Source organism: Tachypleus tridentatus, chromosome 3 (genome assembly GCF_004210375.1).
Source record: "Tachypleus tridentatus isolate NWPU-2018 chromosome 3, ASM421037v1, whole genome shotgun sequence".
Lineage (NCBI taxonomy): Eukaryota > Metazoa > Arthropoda > Merostomata > Xiphosura > Limulidae > Tachypleus > Tachypleus tridentatus.
In genome coordinates, this window is record NC_134827.1 from 71009358 (window position 1) to 71035603 (window position 26246).

Here is a 26246-nt window from a genome sequence, read left to right on the forward strand (position 1 = left end):
GTTGCTTTACAAAAGAATTTGAATCATTTAGGAAGTTGGGCAGATGCATGGTAGATGAGTTTTAATTAAGATAAATGGAAGATACTGCATCTGGATTATCATAACTTGAATTATAACAAGGGTGGGAATAGCCTTAACAGTATCATGAAAGAAAAGAATCTTGGTCTAATGGTTGATCAGTCTCTTAAGTCATCCAAGTAGTATGTTGTTGCTAATGGTATGGCAAACAGGATTTTACGATATATCTAGAGAAATACTGAATACAAGGCTAAAGAGGTTATAATTTCATTGTATAGATCACTAGTTAAGCCACATTTGGACAATTGTATTTAGTCTTGGGCTCGTTACCTTAGAAAAGACACTGAATTGTTGTAAGGGGTTCATAGGGAAGGTTACCAAAATGTTACCCGGGATGGAGGTATTGTTATATGAAAAGAGATTAAGATTCTTAAAATGTTTTCTCTTGAAAAAAAGAAAAGTTAGAGAGGATCTGATTGAAGTGATTAAGGTGGTAATGCATCAATATTTTATATGTTTAACAGTGAGAATTATAGAACTATGGGACACAATTATAGATTTATGCAAGGTAGAAGTCACCTTAAGATAAATTTATTTTTTAAATAGAGTGGTTGGCCTGTGGAATGGATTGTCTTGGGACATTGTGGAAGCAGTAAATGCGAGTGAGCTTAAACGTAACCTTGATAGATATATGAATGATGAGGACTGACTTTAATTTTTTAAATAGTTTTAGTTTGGCTTAGAGAATGGGACAGCCAAGACAGCTCAACAGGTTCCTTCTTGTCCCTAAACATTATTTTAAATCTTTAGTAAAAATAGTTAGTTAAAAAAAATTATGTACAAAACACTTGTAATATTCACTGAAAGCTTAACAAATGTCATGTACATACAACATATTAAGATTATAGTACAGAAACTTTGGGTTACAAGAATGGTGCAATATGCTGACCTCACATGGAAAAAAAAAGAAACATTATATAATTTGATTCAATATTTCAATAACCTTTCAAGTTGTGAAATTTCTGAAATACTGTGAGATAGTTTGAAAAAACAAAATAAAATTACTTTCTTGATTTAAGAATTTTTTTCGAATTATGGGCTAGAAGGTTCACTATATATATCCAGTAAGTTTAATGTCTGATATTTATTTACTTATTTTTAAATTTTATTTTGTCAACTGTAAAATTCATCATTTCCTACCCACAACTTCACCTTTCAAACTAGCATCACTCTTATCTTTATCAAACATCGTTTTTCAATTTTTTCACGATATTCTTGGTTGAGATTAACTTATATAAAAATAAATACCACATTCTTTTATTTGTGTTTTCTGAATGTAATAAACATAAATATATTCAATAAAACTTGTACATATCATCTCAACAGTATGTTGCTATTCACTATGTTCATAAAATGTAATTTACTGAATATCTTGTTGTAGAACAGTATTACTGCAGTTGTTATGCAAATATAATTTAACACAAAATCATTTTCAAAAATTAAAACAATTATAAAAAAAAAAACTGTAAAAAATATTTTAAAGTAAGTGATTTGTTCCTAAGTGTTGTAAACTTAACATTCGGATCATTTTTACACCCCTACAGAAATTCTTAGTAGTTAATATACCAGTAAACCGCAAATTACTGTTACAGTTAGTTTATTCTACACAGTTTAGTCTCTGTTCAATACAAATTATTTTCAGCCATTGGCTCTAGTTATTTTCAAAACACAGATTGGCCAGTAATTATTCCAATCACCTATAGTAATGCCATAAAGTTAGCAATGAAAGGATGTAGTAATAAATCCAAACAGAAATCTGTACTTCCAGATGTATAGAAAAAAAAGATGAGATTATATCACTAAGAATCATTGGACCTGTGCAGAAATTAAATTTCTAATGTTTCTCATTGTCTTTTAGAAAATATATTCTATAATACTAGAACACCCTTAAGTCAAAAACTGCTGAATATCTAATTGAAATTATATTCAGGTGTAGTTGTTATAAGTACATTTAAATGATATGATAAATACAGATCCGTCATTAAAATTACATTTATGATGCACAACAATAATTAACAGTATCCTGACCTTCTCACAAATAACATACCAATAAAAGCTTTAGGAATAGTTATTTTCAACCACATGCGGTCCTGAATATCCAAACCAGAGTCTGGAGCAGCCATAGCCTTCACAACAGTAGACATGTCTGTTTCAATTGTAAGTGGAGTTTCTTGAAAATGGCCTGAAAAATATTAAATCTTTTAGTACCTTTGAATAATTTTTAGCAAAATTACTCTCATTCTATTATCCATCCATTACTTATTAAAAATATCTGACATATAGATGACTTCTGAACTTGGTTTTAACCTTTAAAATTTTTTCCAGTTGCTTTAATATATAAACCTGAACTAAATGAAGGTATCAATTCAAATCTGTAACACTGCTGGAAAAACTGAATATAAAAGTGTTATCAAAAGAAGTATGTTGATTTAATTTAATAAGTTATGATATGAGAAAACAAGACTACCAATTTACCTGAATGGGGAGAACATAACTAAGCTTATCATTTTTTAAACAAAGATATTATTTTTAAACTGTTATACATAATAAAAAATGTGAAACTGAGATATTCCTATTGTCATAGTAGAAACATGAAAAGAAAAAACACAAAATATGAAAGTTGATACATCCGTTTTGTTACAGAATAAACACCAACAGAAAAACACAAACTTGGATACATCACTGTAGTACTTAACTATACCAATACTTCAGTATCAATGGTTTCATAATATTATGTTTGTCATGCTGATAATAGTAAAAAACTAGCTGGTGGAAACAGCCAAAAATACTTGCAAGAGCAGTGCTTTTAATAAAGTTAATAATACTATTTGAAATGACAACAAAAACAAATTCTGTACAAAATAAAAAACATACATTCAGCTTCAGGTATTGAACTAGTGATGGATGAGCTAGTGGAAGTCAATGTATTAACCGATGAAGGTCGAAGAAGATAGTCAGCTCCTGCAGTTACCCAAAAATATTATTTAAGACTGTATATTCTTAGTAATTCAACAACTAACATTTTATGATGAAATAAATAAGAATATCTTTACTTATAACACAAAGTGTCTGATTGGATAAACTACTAAACATACTTTTCCAAAGCATATTTTTTAATAAACATTGTTCAGTACTATGCAAAAGTGTTAGGAAGGGAATATTTTATCAAACTTTCCAATTTATGGAAAAAAAAAATATTCCATGCCATTACAGAATATTCTTTTCAATACTATGGTAATGCACCATTGATCCCTATTAACAAATGAATGAGCTAGGGGGTCAGGGTGAGAATACACATTCTTTACAATTCCTATATACTTGTACTAAGGGTATGTGTCATAAGGGTTCTGCTTGAATGAACATACTGAACAAATTTAGGGTCTGAAATAATTGTCATGGTGCCAGATGTAGCGTCTTAACTACAGAGAAAGACGCTGCCAGGTAGGTAACATCTGGTACTGGTATATAGTAGGGGAAATCAATTTAATAGCATTAAAAATAAACTTTGCTAAAAACAGTGTTTAGCATTATATATTAAGTTTTGTTCTCATGCTGTGGTCTCAAAACCATAGAGAATTGTCAGAACAGCAAAGAGTTTATATAAAAGCTTTATGTGGTGCTGGTTAGACTCTCTGACAAATTGTTGCAGAATTGAATGTCAAGTGTACCCTAGATCGTCAGACTGAGACAGGTAAATATGAAAATAGGAAAGGAAGAGGCAGAACATCTAGACTCAATGATATTGGTATCAGGTATCTTCTTTTATACAGCCTATGGGACAGAAGGAAGACTTCTACTGATCTCAAGTGCAAGATAAATTACTATGTACCAAATGACAGAAAAGCAATGGTACCCACAGAGTCCTAATCTGAACCAAACTGAGCAGATCTGGAATTTGATAGATCAAAACTTGACAAATCAAAGTTACTTCAAAATAAAGTTTATGGAAGTATATTAGAGACATGTGGAGTAAAATTACAAAGGACATTTTGATTAAATATATTGCAACAATACTTGAAAGGCTGTCTTCAGTTGTTAAAGCAAAATATGGACACACAAATTATTAACTGCTTACTGAACTCAAGAACTTCCAATGCGTCTCCATTATATTAAATATCAATAATAATAAAATGTTTCACCTGTGACTTACCTTCCACTGTTCTTTGAAAGTACCTTGAAATATAGTTTTTGACTTTTTCTAACACTTCTGCACAGTACTGTATGTGTGTTAAAAGTATAATAAGTTTGTTGCTATTAAGTATATCTAAAGGGTGCTTATAAAAACTATTTCTTCCTAAGAAGTGTGGCTGGAAGGAAAAAAGCAGAGAGTTGTTACAAATGGAGTTCAGTCAAAGTAGATTAATGTTGCAAGTTGAGTACCTCAGGGCTTAGTCTTAAGATCTTTGATCTTTTTTGATTTACATCAATGACACAGATGAAGGAATAGTCAATAAATTACTTATATTTGCAGATTATATTAAGGTTTTGAGTGTTGCTAGTTATGTAGAGTATGTTGCTGCTTTACAAAAAGATTTAGATCATTTAATTATTTGGGCAAATAAATGGCAGATAAGTGTTAATTATAATAAATGCAAGATAATGCATGTGGATTATTATAATTTGAATTATAAGTATAATTTGGATGTGAATAACTTTAACAATATTAAGAAAGAAAGAGATCTTCAAGTAATTAAGTCTTTAGCAGTGTGTTTTTGCTAATGGTATTGCAAAAAGGATTTTATGTTGTATACACAGAAGTATTGAATTCAAATCTAAAGAGGTTATAATTTCATTGTACATATGACACATTGTGTTCAGTCTTTGGCTCTTTACCTTAGGACAACACTGAATTGTTCAAAAGTGTTCAGGGAAGGGTTACTAGAATGATGTGGGATGGAATGGGTTGTCATTTGAGGACAGGCTGAAATCTCTCAAATTGTTTTATCTTTAAAAAGAAAAAGTTAGGGTGGATCTGACTCAGGTATTTAAGATTGTATAGTGAACTGATAGTGTTCATGGATATTTTATTTTGCATACTTAAGAGTGTAAGCAGTTGGACTACATGACACAAGAGCAACTTTTGGCAGGGTAGGAATCATCTTCAATGATAAGGACTGAATTTAATGGGTTTTTCTGTTGTTTTTGTTTGTTTTTCAATTAATTTATTTTACAGTGTAGAACAGTATAAATGGACCAATAGGGACCATGGTGTCCCAAAATGTTATGTTAATGTTTCAATATATACATGAATTTATAAAATTCAAGCTCAAGAGTTTTTTGGTCATTAACTTATAAATATATATCAATCATATATACTATGTGCTTTCCTTGTAAGGAATAGCAAATCTTCCTGTACAAAACAAATGTTAATGCATACTCTTCTTACTAAGCAACACTTGAGAAGTACGTTCAGTACTGGTTTTTAAATGACATCCGAAGAAATTAGAAGTTAAGTGAAAAATTGTCAGTCAAAACCAAAAGAAGAAAACAGATATCTTTAAAATCTTTTTAACACAAAGTAATCCAAGTTCAAACACTTGATACATAAAAACGTTTCATAATTTTCCAAAATGAGATAATCTATTTTTCAGTACCCCAAAACATTTCTGTTTTATAGATTAATTTACTGAAATCCAAAAAATTTGCTTTATTACTATCAAATGGAATATTATAAAAAACTAGCCTTCTTTTATACTGTCATTAAAAATGCTAGAATTAATGCATTAAAAAGCTTTCTGTGAAACATAATGAGCAGTAGCACTCAAAAAATAAAAATAATGGATACAAAATAATAAAAAGGAATTATCATATAATTAAAACAAAGTTTTGTATCATTAAAGTCTCTATTTGTGGTTCTTAAGCAAGTTATATTATTTTACTGTAGTTAATAATACTGTAGTGAAATGTGATAAAACATTTCACTACCCCACTCACGCTACCATATACTGAACATCCAGCTTGCACACAAAATTTAATAATTTCATTTGAATTGGTTGGTGGAATAGAGGTTTGACATTCAGCAATTAGTTAATGCATGCAAAGAAGAAACATACTTCTGAAATAACATATGCAAACACAGGTAATTTGCACATCTGACAATTCATGCTTTGAAAAGTTGAAATACTAAATGAAAACAAAAGCACATGAAGTATACAGTTCACTGTTTTATAAAGGTTAAGATACTTGATGTTTAGTGTTAAAAACTGGACATTTGATAGTCTTTCTTGGCCTCAACACAAGTTAAAATGTATCAAATAGCTGAATGGAGTACAGTTTTTATTTCATTATTGTTGTACATTATTACTTTATAGTCTATTAGCAAATGAAATGGCTAAAAACTTAGGAATGTAACTATCAATTCTGTTCAAACTCAAGATATCATGGTCAACTTTTTAAAACAAATCTGGAAGTTGAAAGCATATAAAATACCAGTAATAACTTCCTCCTTTCAATCCTTACTGAAAAAAAATATGGCCAAAGAACAACATAAGTAATCTAGAAAAACTTGTTTTGATGTTGTTCACTCCAAGCTGTCTGCCAAGTGGTGCAAATGCAAAGTTGAGCCTTGAATAGAGGACCGTAGTCGATGTATGGGACATGCACAGCTGTGATGGTACCATAACAGGCAGATTCAGCCATGGTGTCAGCAAGCTCATTACCACAAATAACACTGAGACCAAGTATCCATAAACACTTGATGGAAACAGAAGATATTAAAAACTTGGCAAGTTGTTGAAAACAAGGTGAAAACTAACATTAAGCAAATCCAGGACCAGCAAAGAGTTATGACAGTTGGTGTAATGCATAGCTTCTACATGATCTAGAGAGAAATGACATACAACTCAGCAGTGAACACAGAAACTGTACAGGAGATCCTATGAGCAACCAAGTGAAAACAAACCATGGCAGAGCCCAGAGTATCACCTAATTTTGAATCATGTGTATAAAGAGAAATGGAAGAATACTCCAAAACATATTCAGCAAATAGAAGAAGGTATTTTCAATCAAGAGTATTTGCCTTCCCCTGATATCTCAAAGAAAAGTCATGAGTAAGGATGGTAATGAACCATGGTGGGATGCGCTGATCATTGGAAAAAGCAGTGACACTAGTGACATACCCAATTCAGCCAGCTTTGAATGGGAACCAGCATCTTCAAGGCTGAGGTCCTGAGAGATCTACAGACTAGTGATCCATACTCTAATATGGATCAATTGAGAGCACAATAGATCTTCTACCTAGGAGATGAAAGAGAGTAAAAGGAGAGTTTTCAGTGACTTGGTTCAATTGACACATTGTTGTTTGATGTGAGGAATGAAAGTGAGTTTACAGTAAAAGATAAGTCCAAAAATTTTGCCTCAGGGACCATAGGATGAACAATATCACCAAGACAGAGTTCAATACCAGAGTCTAACATCCACTGGTGGAAAAAGTGCATAAAAACAATTTTGAAAAAAGAAAAGGTAAAACCATTTGCTGTGATTCACTTCAACAGGTGACTGGGGACCTTCCCAAGATGTGAAGGTAGTTGACATAGAGGGTGTTTCCAACAGTGGGAGGCAGTTGCTGAGTAATAACATTGATTTGCACACTACAAAGCATGGCACTCAAGGCAGCCTTGAGAGACTCAAGTTCCAATGTGATAAAAACGCAAATGATCAAACCTAGAGAGACTTGGAATCATCAGTCAAATATAAAATTACTGATAAAAAAAAAGAGACAAATGGCTACAAAACTCACAGGAATGGAAGTCCTTCTAAATGTTTTACTTCCATGTAGCAACATAAGTCTTCTCAAGATCAACATCTGAAGTCAAATAAGGTGGTCCCACAGTAGAAAGTTGTCAACAAAACTTGCATTAGGAGGGGAAGAGGAAGTTGTCTGATTCAAAGAACCAAACAAAAAGACCATTAATTACCTTATGCAAGGCCTTACAGAAACAACTAGTTAAAGCAATTGGATGATGAATATAAGGAATCTTTGGATCTTTCCCATGCTTAGAAAAAAGTAGGACAAGAACCTTGCACCAAGCATCAAGAAGTCATTCTCTTGACAGATCCAGTAAAAGACAAGAAGAACAGCAAAAGAGGGAAATGATAAATGAGGTAGCATCTCCTAGTGAACATTATCACATTCAATCAATGTACTGCTAGAGCAAGAAAGAGTGAGCTTGAGCTCCATCAACACAAAGAGGCAATTATAGTTTTTGACATGGTTGGACTGAAAGTAAAGACTTCAGCTAAGGTGGAAAAAAAATGAGAAGCCTACCTCCCCCTTCCAAAATCTTGTCCCATATGAATTTGAAACTGGTGGTAGTAGAGATGCTAGTTGTGAATTAAATCCAAGATTTCTTTTGGTTTTGACAGCTGATCTGTTGAACATGGGCCCACTGGAAAGCAATGTGATTTGAAAGAAAGGAATAACTGTAAAAGGTTTCTGAGCCTTACATGCCTGCTGACAAACTGGAGACCAACATGGACAAGGATACCATGTTAAGATTTTAGGTATAGTACGAACACCTGCTTGAATAATGCAATCAGTTATTACATTCACAGAGTTCTTAAGAGATGATAATGGCTTAAGTGAATGTGGCTGAAACATTTAGCAAAAGATAATTATTGTTTCAATGGTGTATTACTTTTATAAATGAAATATTATGATATATATTTATATACACACACAAACACACAATATTTATTAACTAATATCTAAAAAAAACGTTTTGAAAAAAAAACAAAAACAATTTGATAAAGTTACTTTAGTTTTCAAGGATTCTTGATAATACTAATTCTTTCAGGACTTCCAGGTCTGAAAGTTGAAGGCACAAATATCTAAGATATTCAAGAGTTTATACAAGTCCTGAATATTTACTTCACATTATTGAATCTGGATAGCAAAACTTCTCTTAAAAAATCCATACTATGCACTATATAAATCAGTAACAGTGGCCCAAAGTGAAAAAATATATTTGTGTAAAAATGCATATTTAATAAAATAAAACCTAGCACTAGTTCATGTACCTTGCACTGCTTCTGTATGAGCAATCCAGGCCCCAGGATCAATGGGTCTCACAGGTTCCAAGCGAGGTACTGTGAAGTACCCCTTAGACTTTGGGTTCCAGCATTTAGCTACAACCAGTTTGATTGGCCTGGAGTGTAAGAAAATATTATATTACTCTCTAGAGTAAGGAAAAGAGCTAACTGTTGTTATTGTTATTAAACTATACACTTCTTAGAAATGTATGGCATTTACTTTATTGTAAATGTAGGTTTGTTTCACACATATTTTTCTAATGTGAAAAAAACTACACAACATTACAAAATTAGTCTTTTTTTTGTCCAAAATATTTTCACAGATTTATTTTGTTCTTATAATATTAAACAAGAAAAATAATACAACTCAGTAAATAGAAAACTAACATGCTTCTACTCCCCCAAAATTTTATTTATAACTAATAAACACAAAATTTTCATACCCAGATTTCTGTACAGCTTCTCTCAAAACTCTTACAGCATCATCATTACTCATGTTTTCGAAGTTGATATCATTTACTTGTAGAATCATATCTCCTGGTTCGATCCTTCCATCCAAAGCTACAGCACCACTGTATTAATTAAAAGTAATTTTAATAGTTGAATTCTGTATAAATAACACCAGTTTATCATCTTCATTTTTCTTTCATAAACAAAAAAATAGGAAAGAATAATAAAGTTCAGTGTGATAAACGTGTGCACATTTTGACTAAAAAAAATTTAAAAATTTGCACCACTGTATGCAAACCTAAGTTTAAAAAAAGTTTAACTTCCACTGACACTATAGTATAATCCAACACTAACAAGATGAAGAGGCTAGTGCAGGCATGGTCCATACAGAAGATGAATGCATAGAAAAGAGGTGTACTAAGATAAGAGTGGTACACAAGCTGGGGAACCATACTACATTTATAGCAAGTATGTTTTTCATCCAGACCTTGTTTCTGTTCAAGGGTGGAATAGTGCATGAGTAATTATCATTATAGATTAGCCCTAACCAGGCAGCTAAGGTTCTTATTAAGGGGTCTTGGTCCATATATTCCACATTGGTGGCTAGGACTATTGGATTGCAATGTTATATATTGGGTTGAGGAATAATTCGTGAGCGTTTTTTCAAGTTAAAAAAATATATTCATAAGTAAAACGCTTTCGCAAAATATTTCATGTCATTTGGTAGATAATTTTTTGCTCTAATAGATGGTGTGTTTGATTTTCATATGTCTTTAATTTTTGCTTTCATTTTCAGCTCATTAAATGGAATGTCAAGTGGACAAAATCGAGCATTTTCGACACCATCTGCTTTTTGAATTTAATTTCTTGCAATTTCGTTTACAACAATACATACTATATACCTAGGTATTACATGAAATAAAGTATCATAATAAATGTTTTGGGTGTAATGTGTTCATGCATTGAAGTATTGTATAGTCTTACATGTAATGCTTGAATGAAATTATTTAAAAACACTCACGAATTATTCCTCAACCTAATATAAATATACTTTTGATTGGATTCCCACCTGCAGTCATAAAGTGATATATTCTAAACCATTGGAATCACAATGGGAAAGTAAACAACACTGACGTGGACAAAAACTTTCTCCTCCACCTGAAAAAGTATGAAATGCAACACTTTATACTTAGAATGACAAGTTCATGCATGTCTTGCTTAACCAAAGGAACAGAACTCATCTTGTCTGGAATTATGAAAATTCATCTTCACTCCTAAACAATCAGGAAAAAGAGTACTTTACTTGCCTCTGGAATTATGGAGAGGACATGGAATACTTTGACCAAACAAGGACCTAGGATGGGACCATTTTGACTTCAGAATTACAAGGAGATAATGACCTCCTTCCATGAACAATATATGAAACCAACGCTGATCAGAGAGAAAGGCCATGTACACCCCAAATAGATAACACAGTGTTTTAACTGGTATTATGAGTATGTTTTAATGGAGGCTGGTGTCACTTTCACTAACAACTGGAAGAAACATTCAAAGACCCAAGAAATAGAGCTTCCAACTTTACCTTCTTTTCCATGAGTGGAGGAACACACTCTCAACACTGAGAAAGAAAAGCCTCTGTCCACCATTTCAGTGACTGGAAACATGGTAAGGTAAGGAGTACTTTGCTCTACTAGTATAATCTGTGGGATAATGCATGTTGGGAAGCCCCAAGGAATAATGCAATAGGTGAACCAAGTTCTCTATATTTTTAAATGCAGATTAACTCCAATGTATTCAACTTGATAATTGGTAGGGACAGGTAGAATCCCCTTTAGCTTTATTCATGATAGTATATAAATGGTAGTCTATGTTAATATGGTAATACCATTTGGTAAGTGCCAAAAAGGTCTTATTGAGCACCTCAGTTCTACAGAGCCTTTTACAACCAGCAGTAAGAGCAATCAAATTGGTTGTTGGTGTAGAACTGGAATGAGGAAAGCACACCTGTTTGGGTGATACTCACCACAAAGAGTGGTCAAGTGAAAGCAATATATAAAGCACTTTGGAAAAGATAGAGAAAAAATGGTGACAAAAGTACCTCCCCCTCCTTATCATCAAGTAGATGTTAAAACAGCCATGGGGTAGTATGAAACTTCCAGAAGAAAGCAAGCTGCCAGATCATGTAAAAAATGTGAGAAAAAATCACTGGAAGAAGTCTGAATATTGGTTTGTAAAATGTCCCCGACTGGATAAATAAAATGGGCAGCAAAAGACAAATGTGCTGAATTTAAGATACAACTCAGAAGATACCTCACATGTAAAAAACAAAATATGCAAAATGGATATTTGTGAATACACTTCTAAAGAATCAGGGAAAATCATGGGTAAGTGAAGGATCACAATGAATACAGAGTAGAGATGAACACCACAAAAGTTGCCCACATATTGTGTAATTCAATAGGGTAATGTGAACTTCATGTTTACTGAGTGATATACAAATTTGACAACAAGAATATTAGTTAGACACAGTTCAAAGTGCAAAAAAATCTATAAAATAAAGGTCTAACTAAGTGTATACTGTTACAAATTTAAAGCTATTTAGGATAAACAAATGTTGTTTTATGCTTCAGCTTAGTCATTCTAGAAAGAAAACAAAAGATAAAATATAGTGTTTTGCTTTAAAATAAAGCTATTTGAAATTTAGGTAGTTTTAGAAATTATACAAATAAAATTCAGAATTTTTCTGATAAAGAAAAGCACTTTTAACCTTAACATGAAAATCATTTTGCACTCAGAGATATATACTTCATGCCGTAATTTTTAATGAAAATACTTCATGAAAAATTCTGATTTTTTTGTCTACAAATGACTTTTGATGCAATGCTAAAAAGCTGCAAAAATATACAAAATATATCTGAAGTTATAATATGGAAACTTTAAAGGTCAATTTGGGGTCAGTTTTTAGGTTGAATCAACCTAGCCCATAGTGAGAGAGTTAATTGTTCTTTATGGAAACTATCCATATTTTACCATTTCCTTCAGTGTTAGAGAATAAGTTTTAACTATGCAACGCTTTAATGCACATCTACTGTAATAATGATAATATCACACTTTTCTATATGTATTACTCACCCTTTCATAATGGATCCTACATATATTCCTCCATCTCCTCCTTTATTTGACTGGCCTACAATACTGATTCCTAAAAAGTTCACTGTGTCTGAAATAAAAAAGTCATAAGCATATAAAACATTAATTTCCACTGAGTTCCACAAGATAACTTCAGTGTTTACAACCATTTACTTCTCATTTCAAACTTGATTCCTTGAAGCATGTGGATAGGACAGTCTGTGGTGTAAATATCACGAATAGAATTAAGATTATGCTACTTAGGGACACAGCTGGAGGATATAACTGACACCAGGAATTATAATAAAAGGAGACTAACAATGATTCAGTTTTCATTGTGTAGGTAGGGACCAGAGGTGTACAGAAAAGTAGGTCAAAGAAGCTAATAGATAACCAGCTAATGTGTTTTATATATAAAAAGTATAAGGAGATAAGGAATTTCAAGATAAGGTTCAGAGCTTAATTCTGTCAGAAATACTGCCAACAAGTAATTTTGGGAAAAAATGAATAGTAGGTCACCAGAGACAAATGCTAGGCTTAGGTTAATATGTAAGGATGAGCAGATAGGCTGGTTGAACTTGTGAGATCAGTCTAATGAAAGAATGGAGCTTTTGGGAATGAATGATTTATATCTAAATAGAGTAGCATCTGGCTTGTTTGTTACACGTATTAACTCAGCTATAAGGAACGATTCAATAATGGACGAGACAACGGTGAAGGACTAAATACAATAAACAATATAGAGAAAAGTTTAGCATATGAAATAAGTACAGAAATAGTTCTGAGGATAGATTTAAATGTTATTACTGTAATGCTAGAAGTATAAAATTAAAATAAACAACTGTAGAGCACTGATAGAAATGGAGAATTTTGATATAACAAGCCAAACTGAAACATGGTCAAATGTTGGTCATTTTGATGACGAAAATTTCTCTGAAATACAGAGTTTCAGGCTATTTAATAGGAAGTACTAAATAGAGGGAAAAGTATATATATATGGCTTTATATGTAAAATGTGAGTTATATCTGGTTGAAGTAGAGAATAGCGAAGGGATTAAATCTTGACAGAAAATTTTAGTCTAAAATTCAAATTTTATCAAATTACTTTTTGTTTACATTATACAAATCAGTGTAGTATAAAATCTTAGCTAAGATTATGTATGTTAATAGTATATAAGTTTAAGTTATTAATTATAGAAAACCCAGTTTCCTCTATTGTGACACACGACACATTTTCTCTAGGAATCTTCTATTTTATTTACCAAACCTTCAAAAAGTATGAAATTAAATGTAATTATCCACTGTAATTGCTCAGACAAACCATAATTATTATAACTTTCAATTATGGTGGGTTAAAAAGTTGTCCAATAGGAAATTAGACTCCTCCTGCTACATCCTATCTTTCAATAATTGTTAACTCTTCTCTTGTTTAATTATATGTTACCTATAACAAATACAAAGTTTTTAATTTATCAAATGTCATACTGTATAAAGTTGTGTTCAGAACAGAAAATAATTGACAAGGTTGGATGTATTTGTAATAGGTCTTATTACATAATTAAAAACCCAGAAAATTTAAAGTAGGGAAATTTGTCATTGTCTACATTTTGGACACCACTAGGCTATGTTCTTTAATGTATTATTTAATTAAATAAAATTTATTTAGTGTATAAAAAAATAGGGTTAGTTGTCATTGACAATTGACAGCAAGAAAAAAAGATTAGATAAATACCTTTTTTTCTTGTTTTTCATGTTTATTCTTAATTATAAAAATAACCAAAATGTAAAATAGAGGTATTTTTAGGTTAATTAAAATTAGATTAAGTAAAATAAATAATACAAATGTTTCATTGGCACACACATGAGCAGCATGTGCCCCAAGTAATTTACAACTTATAATGGAGCAAACAGTAGTTAAATACAGTTCAGAGGGCAATAAAACATGAGTTTGTCTGCACATTTGTACACGTTAAGTATCTGTACTATACTTTTTGATACAGCATGTTTATTTTCACAAAATTTGGTAGACTTTTAGTAAAGATTCCAAATATTTTGTACATAAAAAAATCTGATTTTTATTGAAATATTTTTACTAAAGATTTTTTGTGAAAAAAGTGTTTTGTTACTAGTCTGAATGCAAATTGATTTCTTGTTATTATTAAGAAAACTATTCTTTATCCCAAAAATCTCAAATATTATTTTTGTAATCTCTAAAACCTCCTAAATACATTTCAAATGTTTGTTTTCAGTAAAACTTTATATTTTAGGTTATTTTCTATACTTTATGTGTGGTCTATTACTTGACCAACCTTGTAACCATCATAAAACAAAATCAGAAATAAATATAAGTTATGCTTTTTTTGTGATAGGATAACTATATTGTAACATGAAAATACAAATAGTTTAAGTCTCATAATGCTATGTATATATTATTTTATATTTCTTCTAGCAATAACCATTGAACTCAGTTGCTGCTGGAGATAGGTTACTAAGTATTTTAAAATTTTGTATGTGGAGGATACCAATTTTTTTTAGGTTTTTTATATATAGAGTTGAATAACCAAAACATCATAAATAACTATATCAATACCACAGAATTCCACTATAATTTTTTAAGTTTAGTAACTAAGATGTATTTTAATTTAAAAAATATGAAACTTTGAGCAGACTAAAGATGCAACCTACCTTCTTAAAATCTTCATGAGAAAGAATGTAGTAGCCTTTTCACACATTAAAATAGATGGGAAAACCACTAGGGGCATTCTAAGTGTTGACTGGTTATTTGCATTATATATTATGAAGTAAGTGTATATAAGGGACCATTTCCAAAAACAAAAAGAGGTGAACAGGGCCACTATATTTCATTCAGTACATAAGCTATATCTCAACAAAATAAAAAGATATGAGGTTGTTATTTTACATTCTAGCTTGTTAATATTCATAATTGGAGTTCCGAATTTGTACAAAACCAGAGATTTAGCATTTTGATATCACAAATATCTAATTTTAAACAGTACTGCATTCAACATATCAAGTGACTCACTAAAATCCCTATTTAGGTGTGTCCTTTTAACATTTACTTTTAAATTAAGAAATTAACTCTTATATAATATTAAAATTTGAATTATAATCTACAATTTGATTCAAAACTCATTTTCGTAAATTCATAAAACAGTAGTTCAATAAAATTTTGAATGCAAGTCAACAAATACAATGACATGCCCTTAGACCAGTGACTCGTTGCTAAAGGGTTAAATGACATGATTATAGGTCTTTAATAAAAGAATAACTCTTTATAAACAATACACTTTTTTCTCTTTCAACTGCAAAAATCTAAAGATTTTTCTGAGAATTAAATGTAAAATATGTTGTTCAGTGTGTTTTTTCAAATGTTTACAGTTATGTAAGCTGTACAGAAGTACCTAAAGTTGGTTGGTAAGAATATTTCTTCAATGTCAATTACAAGTGGCAAAATCCGTAATCTTCTACATGAGTACTTTTTAAATTCTGTTTTCCACATTCCAATTTCCATTGTTGTTAACTTAAATTTATTGATATTCTTACTCTCCTACCTCTGTTTTAGAGTTTTAAATTAATAAATAAAAATAGTAACACTGATAGAACAAATCAATATATCTGATATCAATCTTGGAAAAACATTTAACAACACTACCATATACTCGTACTATTTCTTAAATTGTTATCATTAAACTTGTTATACCAATATAGTCTTCATAAACTTAGATTTTACCAGGTAAATGATAAATAACACATCTGCAACTTGCTAATCAGATCATTTAGGTGAGAAAAAATAAATAAAATTTGTTATGAAAAGTCAAGTTAACTATTTTACAAATTCTTACCTATATTAAGGGTTACTGTGATGATATTTAAAGACATAGTTGATTCTGTAATGCTACTGATAGAAGATGTCTATTAGAGAAAATGGAAAGCAAATGTCAATGAGAACAGCAAAAAGTGATACATATTGCAAAAAGGTATATTAAAAGCTTACAAAGATTAAATGTTTTCACTAACAAAATAAAAAGTAAGTTAACTTTTTTTAAATTAGATATTTCATGAACTTAAAAATTTTAATAGCTCATATTTACAAAAGCCAGAATGAACAAACTGCACTTGTAGAAGTTACCATCAACAGAAAAAGAAAATGAAGTCAAAGAGTAGTATGAACTTCTGTATGTATAATAGTATGAACTTCTGTATGTATAATAGTATGAAGTTCTGTATGTATAATAGTATGAAGTTCTGTATGTATAATAGTATGAAGTTCTGTATGTATAATAGTATGAAGTTCTGTATGTATAATAGTATGAAGTTCTGTATGTATAATAGTATGAAGTTCTGTATGTATAATAGTATGAACTTCTGTATGTATAATAGTATGAACTTCTGTATGTATAATAGTATGAACTTCTGTATGTATAATAGTATGAAGTTCTGTATGTATAATAGTATGAACTTCTATATGTATAATAGTATGAACTTCTGTATGTATAATAGTATGAACTTCTGTATAAATGTTAACATTTAACTCGTAACTCCACAGTTATGGCAATCTCCTTTCTTTTACAGAAATTTTTATATATTATAATTGATATGCAGAAATCTTGGTTCTTATTCCTGGTTTATAATTTTCAAAACTAAAAATATTAAGTAAAGAAAATTATTACACAATGGTACTTTGAATAAGTGTACAAAAATATTATACTTGTCAATTAATAAATGTTGACAAAGAACTTAACCCATCAAAGTTTGTTAAAACTTTAAAATTATCACTACATAAGGTCCAACTTACAATTTCTACATGGATAATCTTTGATTTATCTTTCTGTATACAGTTGAATATTTTTAACTGAAGCAATAATTTATTTCTATTGAGTATGATTTTGATATTGAATGCATAATTCATAGAATTACTACTTCACTCGCACAAGAAACCTTCACTAAATCACTAATTACTTCTTATTCAGTTCTTGTAACAGTGTAGAATCACAACCAGCTCTAATCAGCTTCTGTGATTTCAGATCTTTTTTATATTTAGCTTTGACCAAGTTCACTTTTTTCTTTATAAAAACACTCAATTATCCTATTGGACTTCCTTTTGGCAAAGAGTCATGTAAAAGTACAAGAGTGTCACCATCATACCCTTTCAATGCAATGACTTACTCCATCTTGAAAGTTAGGTATACCACAGTTGTCTCCCCTTACCCTACTCATTGGAGGCATTCTATGTCGTCGTCTTCTTCGCCTATGACGAGCATGAATCTTTGAAACACTACTTTCTCCAGTTGTTGTGGATATCCTTATATTTTAAAACAGAAACAACAATTACACAATGTGTACATGTAGTACAAATGTTTTGATATTAAATTATAAGGTTTTACAAATTTATCTTTAATAACATTTTCTTACACCTTACAAAAGTTGGTGTATCCTACGTACTTCTAAGATACTTTACATTTTCACTGATCTTTCCTTTTAAGACATAAAAATTGGTTTTTTTCCCAATATTGATACCTGCTGGTGGTCTCATCTTCTGAATCTACAAAACTCGTGGTATCAGTATCACTAATCACCATGGAAGAATTCTCATATGCATGTCCTCCTTGATGTTTCTGCCCAAGCCCATGTTTGTTGTGGCCATTGATTCTCCCTATGATGAAAACAATTCACTACTATGTGCTTTAAAATCAGAAAGCTTGTTATAATCAGTTTCCTTGAACTTCAAGGAAAAACAATCATGAGTACCCCCATATATTTAGACAGAGAAAATAAATGTTAAAAAAAAAGTATATTACAATCATATTAACAGAACACAAACATCTAATTTGTATCTGACATGACCAACAAGTGTTGAGTATAATCTGAAATCACTATTTTTGAAATACATCATCTGAAATTGTAAAGATCATCATGAAGAAAAACCTTATCAAAACAATGATGGACTTCAAATCTTAAATAAACACTTCATTTTATTAACAATGCTTCTTTAACAATTGCTCAATTGTATAACATAAAAAAACTACCTGTAAAACAGGTTAATCTTCAGAACAATAATTATCCACAAAAATATCTTCTAAACTTTTAAACGTCATGATGCTAGAGATAAACAAGAATTCATTAATTCATTCACAACTCATTATTTTGTACTAATTACCATATTATATTAAAAGTACTTTACATATGAAAATTAGGAAGTCACATGACAGTCACAGTAAAACAGAATGTACCAGAAGCCCATTCTGACATTGCTTGACATTTTATATGTAAGGCAATGCCATCAAAAATTGAATACTTTTGAAAAAGAGTTTGTAATACATACAACCCTTTCCAATGAAAAACATTCACACACCCATATACTAAAAATGTGTTCAGATCAATGATTCAAAATTTTTAAAACAGAAATAACACCTGTAAATTCCAATACTAGAAAAATATGTCATGTGGATCAATTAGGGGTGGGTTTTCTTACAGCAAATCCACATCGCATTATCTGCTGAGTCAAAAATCAATTACGACACAGGACCACCCAAGAAACAAGAGACCTACAACAAGTCATATTCTAACTGTGGGGTTTCTTGTAATATGAGAGGATCCATAAATGCGAAATTGTCAGTGACAAAAGTTGTCAATTTGCCTCAGGCAACACTATGCACAAGTCACATGCACATAAGTTGCTTCCATAACACAATTTTCAACCTTCTTATACCTCACACAGCTGGAAAATGAAACAGGTATTCATTCTGCTACAAATAAAAAGATAAACTGGTTAGGGCAATGGATGTTTTTTTCATGAATATGGCTTGCTGAATCCAGCTGAAACAGTTTTTAATTGATTTCAATATATTATTTTTTTAATAGCATTCCCATGTGTGCTTTCTTTCTTGTATTATTTTAGCATGATGATTCCATGTAACTACCAAACTGATGCATAGATATCTCCCTTTATAACTGTTTTGAGTTCCATATTACATGCTTAACCAGTCAACAGTAACTATAAATATATTTAATGGTGACATTCAAATTTCACCAGTAATCATATGATCCACGTCTAATGAAATAAAATAACTGTTTAAAGTTGAAAAAGTGATATAAGTTTCAGTAGTACAACCTACAGAGGTAATTTATAGTTTTTTATGCTCCTATGACTTTAGAAATGTTTTAATCCTACCTTGATGGGTCTTCCCATCAAGTCAGGGGCTATAGAGCAAGACATCACATTTGAAATCAAACTGTAGATTAGAATTCAAATTTGAGTATTATACATTAGTTATTTCTTAATTTCAAAGTAACTAATTTTTTACAAATCCTAGATATAGATTTTTATGTGTCACATGTTATGTTAAATTGACCTTTATTTCAAATTAGATGTTTGTGATGCCCAAATATAGTCTATAGTTTCTGATGAATCAGAAACTCAAATTACCAATATCAAACTAAAATATAAGATAAGAACTTCATACCATTTTCATTTTCTGAGATATTAATTATATTTAGCAAATCAATCAAGACAACCCTGTCTACCTCTTCCATTTTTGAAAAATGTGCTTACATACACATACTTTGCTCAATAATAACCAACTGAAAGCTCAGAATGTTCCCCACATGGTTTTCTCAGTCTCTGCAAAGTGTTAATGTGATGATCATTTTCATGATAGAATCAAAGCACTAAGGTAAAATACTATGGAGCTAAAAAAATCACATCTTATTAGATCCAAATACAGATTAATTAATGTCTGAAATATTATAATAGAATTCTGCGATACTGGTTTAATAATTCAGGATGTTTTGTTATTTCAAAATGCATACATAAAGCCAACAAAAGCATTTTGTTTTACATCTTCCACATGGGAAATTTAACACGGCTTAGAAAATTATGGCAAGCAGCAAATGAGTATTAAGTTAATGCAGAAGAGATCATTGTTTTCTAAATTCTTTATTTACTATTTTACGTTTTAAGAGAAATAACTGAAATTTATGAATTTATTTGTAAATAGTAATAATATATATATATGTAATATCTTATAATTAAAATTCGTCTCTTATTTTACAAAATACTGATTTGCTAGAACAAAACCAAGATAGGTCACTTAGTAAATGCCATGTTTTCTCCAAGTGGATACTGTAATATCACTGCACAAAAGCCACATCACTGCACTTTTTGTAATGCTATACAGACATGGCTGAGAGGTAAATACAAATAAATATATAGAGATGTATAACATTATGAGATTTAAACTACTTAAAATAAATATTTGTGGTTTCACATTATATCAAGTATGCTCCTTGATATAATGAAGAATTGTTTTTGATTAATGGAATGTTTTTTCTCCATGTAATGTTTAGTTATGTACCCATTCCAAACCACCTACTCAGCTTTGTCCTCAATTATTTTAAAACTTGTCATTTTCCTGCCTGAGGTCCAAGGTAGACACAGCTTCTCCAGACAGCTAGGCCTGAAGGGCAAAGCATGATGGGGCCTCAACATATTCTCATTGAAAAAGACATTTAGTTCTTTCAAATGTCAGCACATCATGTTTAGAAGATGAAAACCCTAAATATGATTTACAATATGTCTACATTGCTTCTCTATTATGGAACTGCAAGAAATTTCAAACTATGAGTAACATGGTCAAAGTGTTTCTACTAAATAAAACCATGTGATGACATATGGTAGTATTTTATTATTACTTATAACACCAAGGATGGGCTTGTAGATAAATGATAATGGTAGTAATTACAGAGTTTACAGATGATTAATTCCAAGGGTTACTCCAGACATCATAATTAAAGCTTGATGTGTTTGTGTTTCTGTTACTTAATTCTTCTAATCATGATTAAAATTTTAGAAGTCTGCCATTCAAAAGGAAAACATAGTTGACAATGTATTCAAAACTGGAAAACTGGATACATGTCACTGAAGATACCTGTCTAGTGTAAGGTTTTCATATCTTCAAACAGTTGTTATTTTGTTGCTCTGTTATCACAAAATCAAATCATCTTCCCATATTGGAGCTTGAATGATGAGAGGTTTAATATGGTAAAGTTACCTGATTGATGGCAAGGAAGTGTGTATTTGTGTGAAGTTAGCATCTTCAAATATTTCCTTTTTCAGATGCATATAATAAATGCAAATTATTTCATCTTATTTCTAATTAGCAGTTATTGCTTCTAAAAATTATTAAAGTCTACCTCTCATTTTTCACTTATCACATTTAACTCTTTCCTAACTTTAATTCTCAATTACATTAAAGCATTTCTTGTAGTTGGTCATTCTGGTAGTACTAAAGGCATACATTTTCCTACAATACTTAAAATTATGAATACAATTTTTGCCCTTGTTTCTTTACTGTTGTGACGTATTCCTTAATACCAATTTTATTAGTACTTATTCTTAGATAATAATCCTTATTTATGCTTTACAGTTACTTAACTCACAGAATTCAAGTAATGCTAGTAATGAATGCATCCCTTATTTATATAAAGGAAAAAAATATTCTTCATTGTTGGCCTAGGTCACCAAAACAGTTTGGAATAACTTTGGCTATTCAGCTTTTACTGACAGAATGCAAGAAAAAATTATTTATAAGATTAATGCAAGGCTTCCTTACCAGATAATATTCCAAAAATTTAAGTACAAAGTACCTATAAGAAATTACAAAAGTAAAAAAGAACATACAAAAGTAACATCCAACCATGTGTGTTAAATCCAATGCTGAAGATTCCTTTTACTTAATACCAGAGCTCACCTGGCTAGCTGAGATATGACAGATGTAGTAGTCAAGATTCTAAATATATCATCAGTGATTTGAACAAATTTTAGATTCACAAGTTGGGTAGACCATGTTTTGCTGACAATGTTACTGAACTTTAAAAACTCAGAGATGATGACAACACATAGGATAATATTGTTGTAAGAATGTGACTTTCTCATTGTACATTGCCTTGGCTTACAACATGAAAGGACTATTTCACCATATGATGAGAACTTATCAATTTGTGGAATGTTCTGTTTCAGGACATCATGAGGGAATTGAAACTACGGTAATTTCAGCCAAAGCAAGGGCCAACTATGCAGTAAATGATGATGGCAATGGCTGGATAGCAAAGTTAATGCTTCAGGATGATTCACTGAAATACCCTGATCTAGCATAGGTACTTCTTACTTTCCAGCTAGAGAAAGATTCACTTGCATTAGTACTGTGTAGCACCTGCATAAACAATTAGAAGTGCAGGATGTTTTGCATAATTTTTCTAGCCCACAAGGTACATTGTTCCAACAAGACTGCAGGTTGTGTTCCCAGGGACTCTACAGCAAGAAATGTTCCACATTTTGAATAAACTAGGCCTGAAGGGCACCAAGGTGTAATCCAAACTTGCACAAATTGTTGATGGGTGTTCTTCTGCCTGTAACATATTTAGTATTGATGTGAATACTGTACATTATGTGCAATCCAGAAGGAAAACAGAAAGAAGTAGAGTAAATCCCAATAAAGAATTTGCTCTGCAAGGAATAGTCTCTAATGCTATGGGTCAACTCCCAGAGAATGCAAAAGGTTATTACTGTAAATTAATGATAATCAACTACATCACGATGCTAGTTGATTATTACAATGCTAATAATAAGGTGGAAGTTGCCACCCCATGATAAAACCTTTTAATTTGAAACATAACTATTACAGTTCATGCATCAAAGGTGAAAACAGTATATGAATGATTATCATTTTAGGCCAACATCACTAGATAGCCAAGATTCTAAAATTTGTGGTTGGAATTAAGGGGCCTTGGTTCCTATATCCCACATTGGTGGCTAGGAAAGCTGGACTACAATGTTAAATATATGTGTGACCAGATCCCAATCCGTAACCATGGAATGAAGCATTCCAAACCACCAGAATCATGATAAGAAAGAGAGTAGCACTTAAGTGGATAAATTTTCTCCTCAACCTGAAAAAGCAGCTAAGCAAGAGACAGGAATATTATTATAATTAGTAGTAAGTTACAGTCCTAACAAGCTATAACTATGATTATTGCCTATTAAATGAAAAACTACAGAATCTGACCAGGAACGTTTAGAGATTTCAAACATTACAAACTATTTTAACATCAGTAAATTAACTTAAGACTTTACAGACATTCTTTACAAAAACATTTTTATTTCAAGCAGGTTTTTAGTCAAGAATTTTAACAATTAAATATTAAATTTATATTAAAATTTTCAGTTATTTGAAATAGTAATACACAATGGACATAACATAATAAATCAGAGACTTGTCCAAGGCAAATTATAATACATAACAAACTAGTAGAATAACCTAAACCTCTGTCACAACATCAGGTTAAAAATTAGGAAATGGTGGGCTCTTTTGGGTGAGGAGGATTCAGTTTTCTCACAAGACACTATTGATGATGTGTGTTATTTCTGCTGATAAATGGTCATCATGGGTTTATGAATAGATTGAGACATATACAAGGCAACTTCAGACATTACACCCTGATGTTACCAAAAGGACCACCTAACTTCCATACATGAAGTGTGAGTTTGGAAATGTCTGGGAGTAGAATGTTGGATTAAAGTTGCCTCAAAAGAAATGGCCAAAGAGAAAGTGGGAGAGGTAGACACTCTTCAAGATACTGTAGAATAGGAAAATATGACTGAGCTGACCATGTTGGAGCTATCAACAGTACCCAACAAGTAGCTTACTGAATCATAGCTAGAACTCTGGATAACAGATGGATTGGGAAAAGGCACAGAAATGCAATTTTGTCCAAACCTGGCTGAATGCATTTATTTCTAAAGTCCGAGGATGAAATACCAGGGACTAAAATGCCTATAGGTGAGAGTTCAAATGCATGGCAACTGCAATGATCATAGAAGTCCTGAATTGAGAGGCAATTTACCAGAAAATCTTGAAATAGTGTATCTATTCAGTCAAGAGAGTGTAGAGTTAGGTCAAAACAAGTGATCTACTATTACATTCATCACTCCTGGAATATAGCAAAAAAGAGGCTGATATGATAGGAGTGAAATCAGTAGAGAATGGCCTTGACAAAAAAAGTAAGAGACCACTGTGGAATTATTTAAATAAATCATGATGATTTTCCCCTTCAACAGATCTAGCTCTTGAACCATAGTCCTAGAATAATGATTTATCTTCCTATCATAGATCCTGGAATTCCTAACCATCAATAAATGCATCCCATTTCTGAAGTGTGGCATCTGTGAAGAGATTAATCTCAGGACAAAAGGTGATGTGGGAACACCAATAGTAGCTGTTCTGATCAAATCACCACTATAGATTTAAGATGTTCCTTATTAGAGAGACTGGCTTATTCAGTGGATTATAGTTCATGATCCATTGTTTATGCAGCAACCACTGAGGGGACCCCATGTGACCTTGTCCCTGAAAAGTCACATATTTAAGTGATGCCCACATTCCCCCCAAAAATGCATTTGTGCAATAGGAGAAGGAGACTTGAGTAAAAACCTGGATACCTATTTCATAGTTTGGAGTTGGCTGAGTCTAGCTTAAAATATGTTTAAAGAGATATCCAATAAACAGTATATTGCATTGGTAAGAGAATGGATTTCTCAGCTTTAATAAGAAAGCCAGCCTTGGTGACTTCTGAAAGGAGAATGTGAGGGCATTGTTTTGCCAACCAACAAGATAATGCCATAAGCAGCCAGCTGCCCTCATAATGGTGAGTGCACAAGCTTAAAGTACAAAGGTGAAAAAAGAAAGCCTTTACCACTCTGCAGAAAACACAGGGTGCAGAGGCTAGTTTAAGGGGCAGATCCCTGAACAGCAGAACCTGACCCTCGTACACAAAATGTAGATATCAGAGATGACTACCATGGGAACTTGGAGATAGGCATTGGCAACATTGGACTTGGTCAATAGTTGACCAAAAACAAAAATTGAGAAAATACTCTACTGTGAACCTGACATGATATAAGAATTAAATGTGACAAGGTAGATTAATGATTGGCTGCCATTCTCCCATCTTTTGGGAACACAACAAATAACTGGCAATAAAATCCCACAAAAATGGGAATGATTCTTTCTACAGCTTTCTGACCAACAACTACCTAATTGCCTTAGAATGAAGATACAAATTAAATGGATCAGATGGAGGTGGAAATACCACAAATTGAGAAAATAATGGAGGAGATAAAGTGAGTTAAATGAGAAGACTTGTTGCCAGAACCTGAAGGACCCATGCATCTATAGTGAAGGAATTCCAGATGGCCAGAAAATGATGTAACCTTGTTCACACAGAACCCACTCACATAAAATAGTCATTGATGCCATTGGTAATGTTCAGTCTGAGCAGAGAAGTCAAGAAGATAAGGATGAGATTCTGTTTTGAACACCAAAAGCTTGAAAAATAGAAATCTGGACACATAATGAGCACTAATCAAAGGAATAATCCAAATGGGCAACATAAATTGAAGATTCCAGTGCCTTTGGGATACCCATGAATGTGAAGGAATGAAGAAAAGAAGCCTCGTACAACTCACAGATGGCTATACAGCA

The 26246-nt window shown here is 31.5% G+C and overlaps 1 protein-coding gene across 18 annotated transcripts in view; it reads right to left on the minus strand.

Annotated features, from left to right (window-relative positions):
• The window catches only part of LOC143247124 (segment polarity protein dishevelled homolog DVL-3-like), a 90373-nt gene that overhangs the window by 23992 nt on the left and 40135 nt on the right, over positions 1-26246 (minus strand). For 8 of the 18 annotated variants that reach the window (XM_076494658.1, XM_076494659.1, XM_076494660.1 and 5 more), the window contains 8 exons: positions 18226-18361; positions 17854-18010; positions 16551-16620; positions 12691-12778; positions 9552-9680; positions 9097-9224; positions 2953-3039; positions 2126-2260 (listed from right to left, as the gene is read on the minus strand). In XM_076494658.1, the coding sequence (XP_076350773.1) occupies positions 2126-2260; positions 2953-3039; positions 9097-9224; positions 9552-9680; positions 12691-12778; positions 16551-16620; positions 17854-18010; positions 18226-18361 (930 nt within the window). The remainder of the gene's footprint in view (positions 1-2125; positions 2261-2952; positions 3040-9096; positions 9225-9551; positions 9681-12690; positions 12779-16550; positions 16621-17853; positions 18011-18225; positions 18362-26246) is intronic. The other 10 variants (XM_076494671.1, XM_076494667.1, XM_076494664.1 and 7 more) reach the window with 2 other exon arrangements.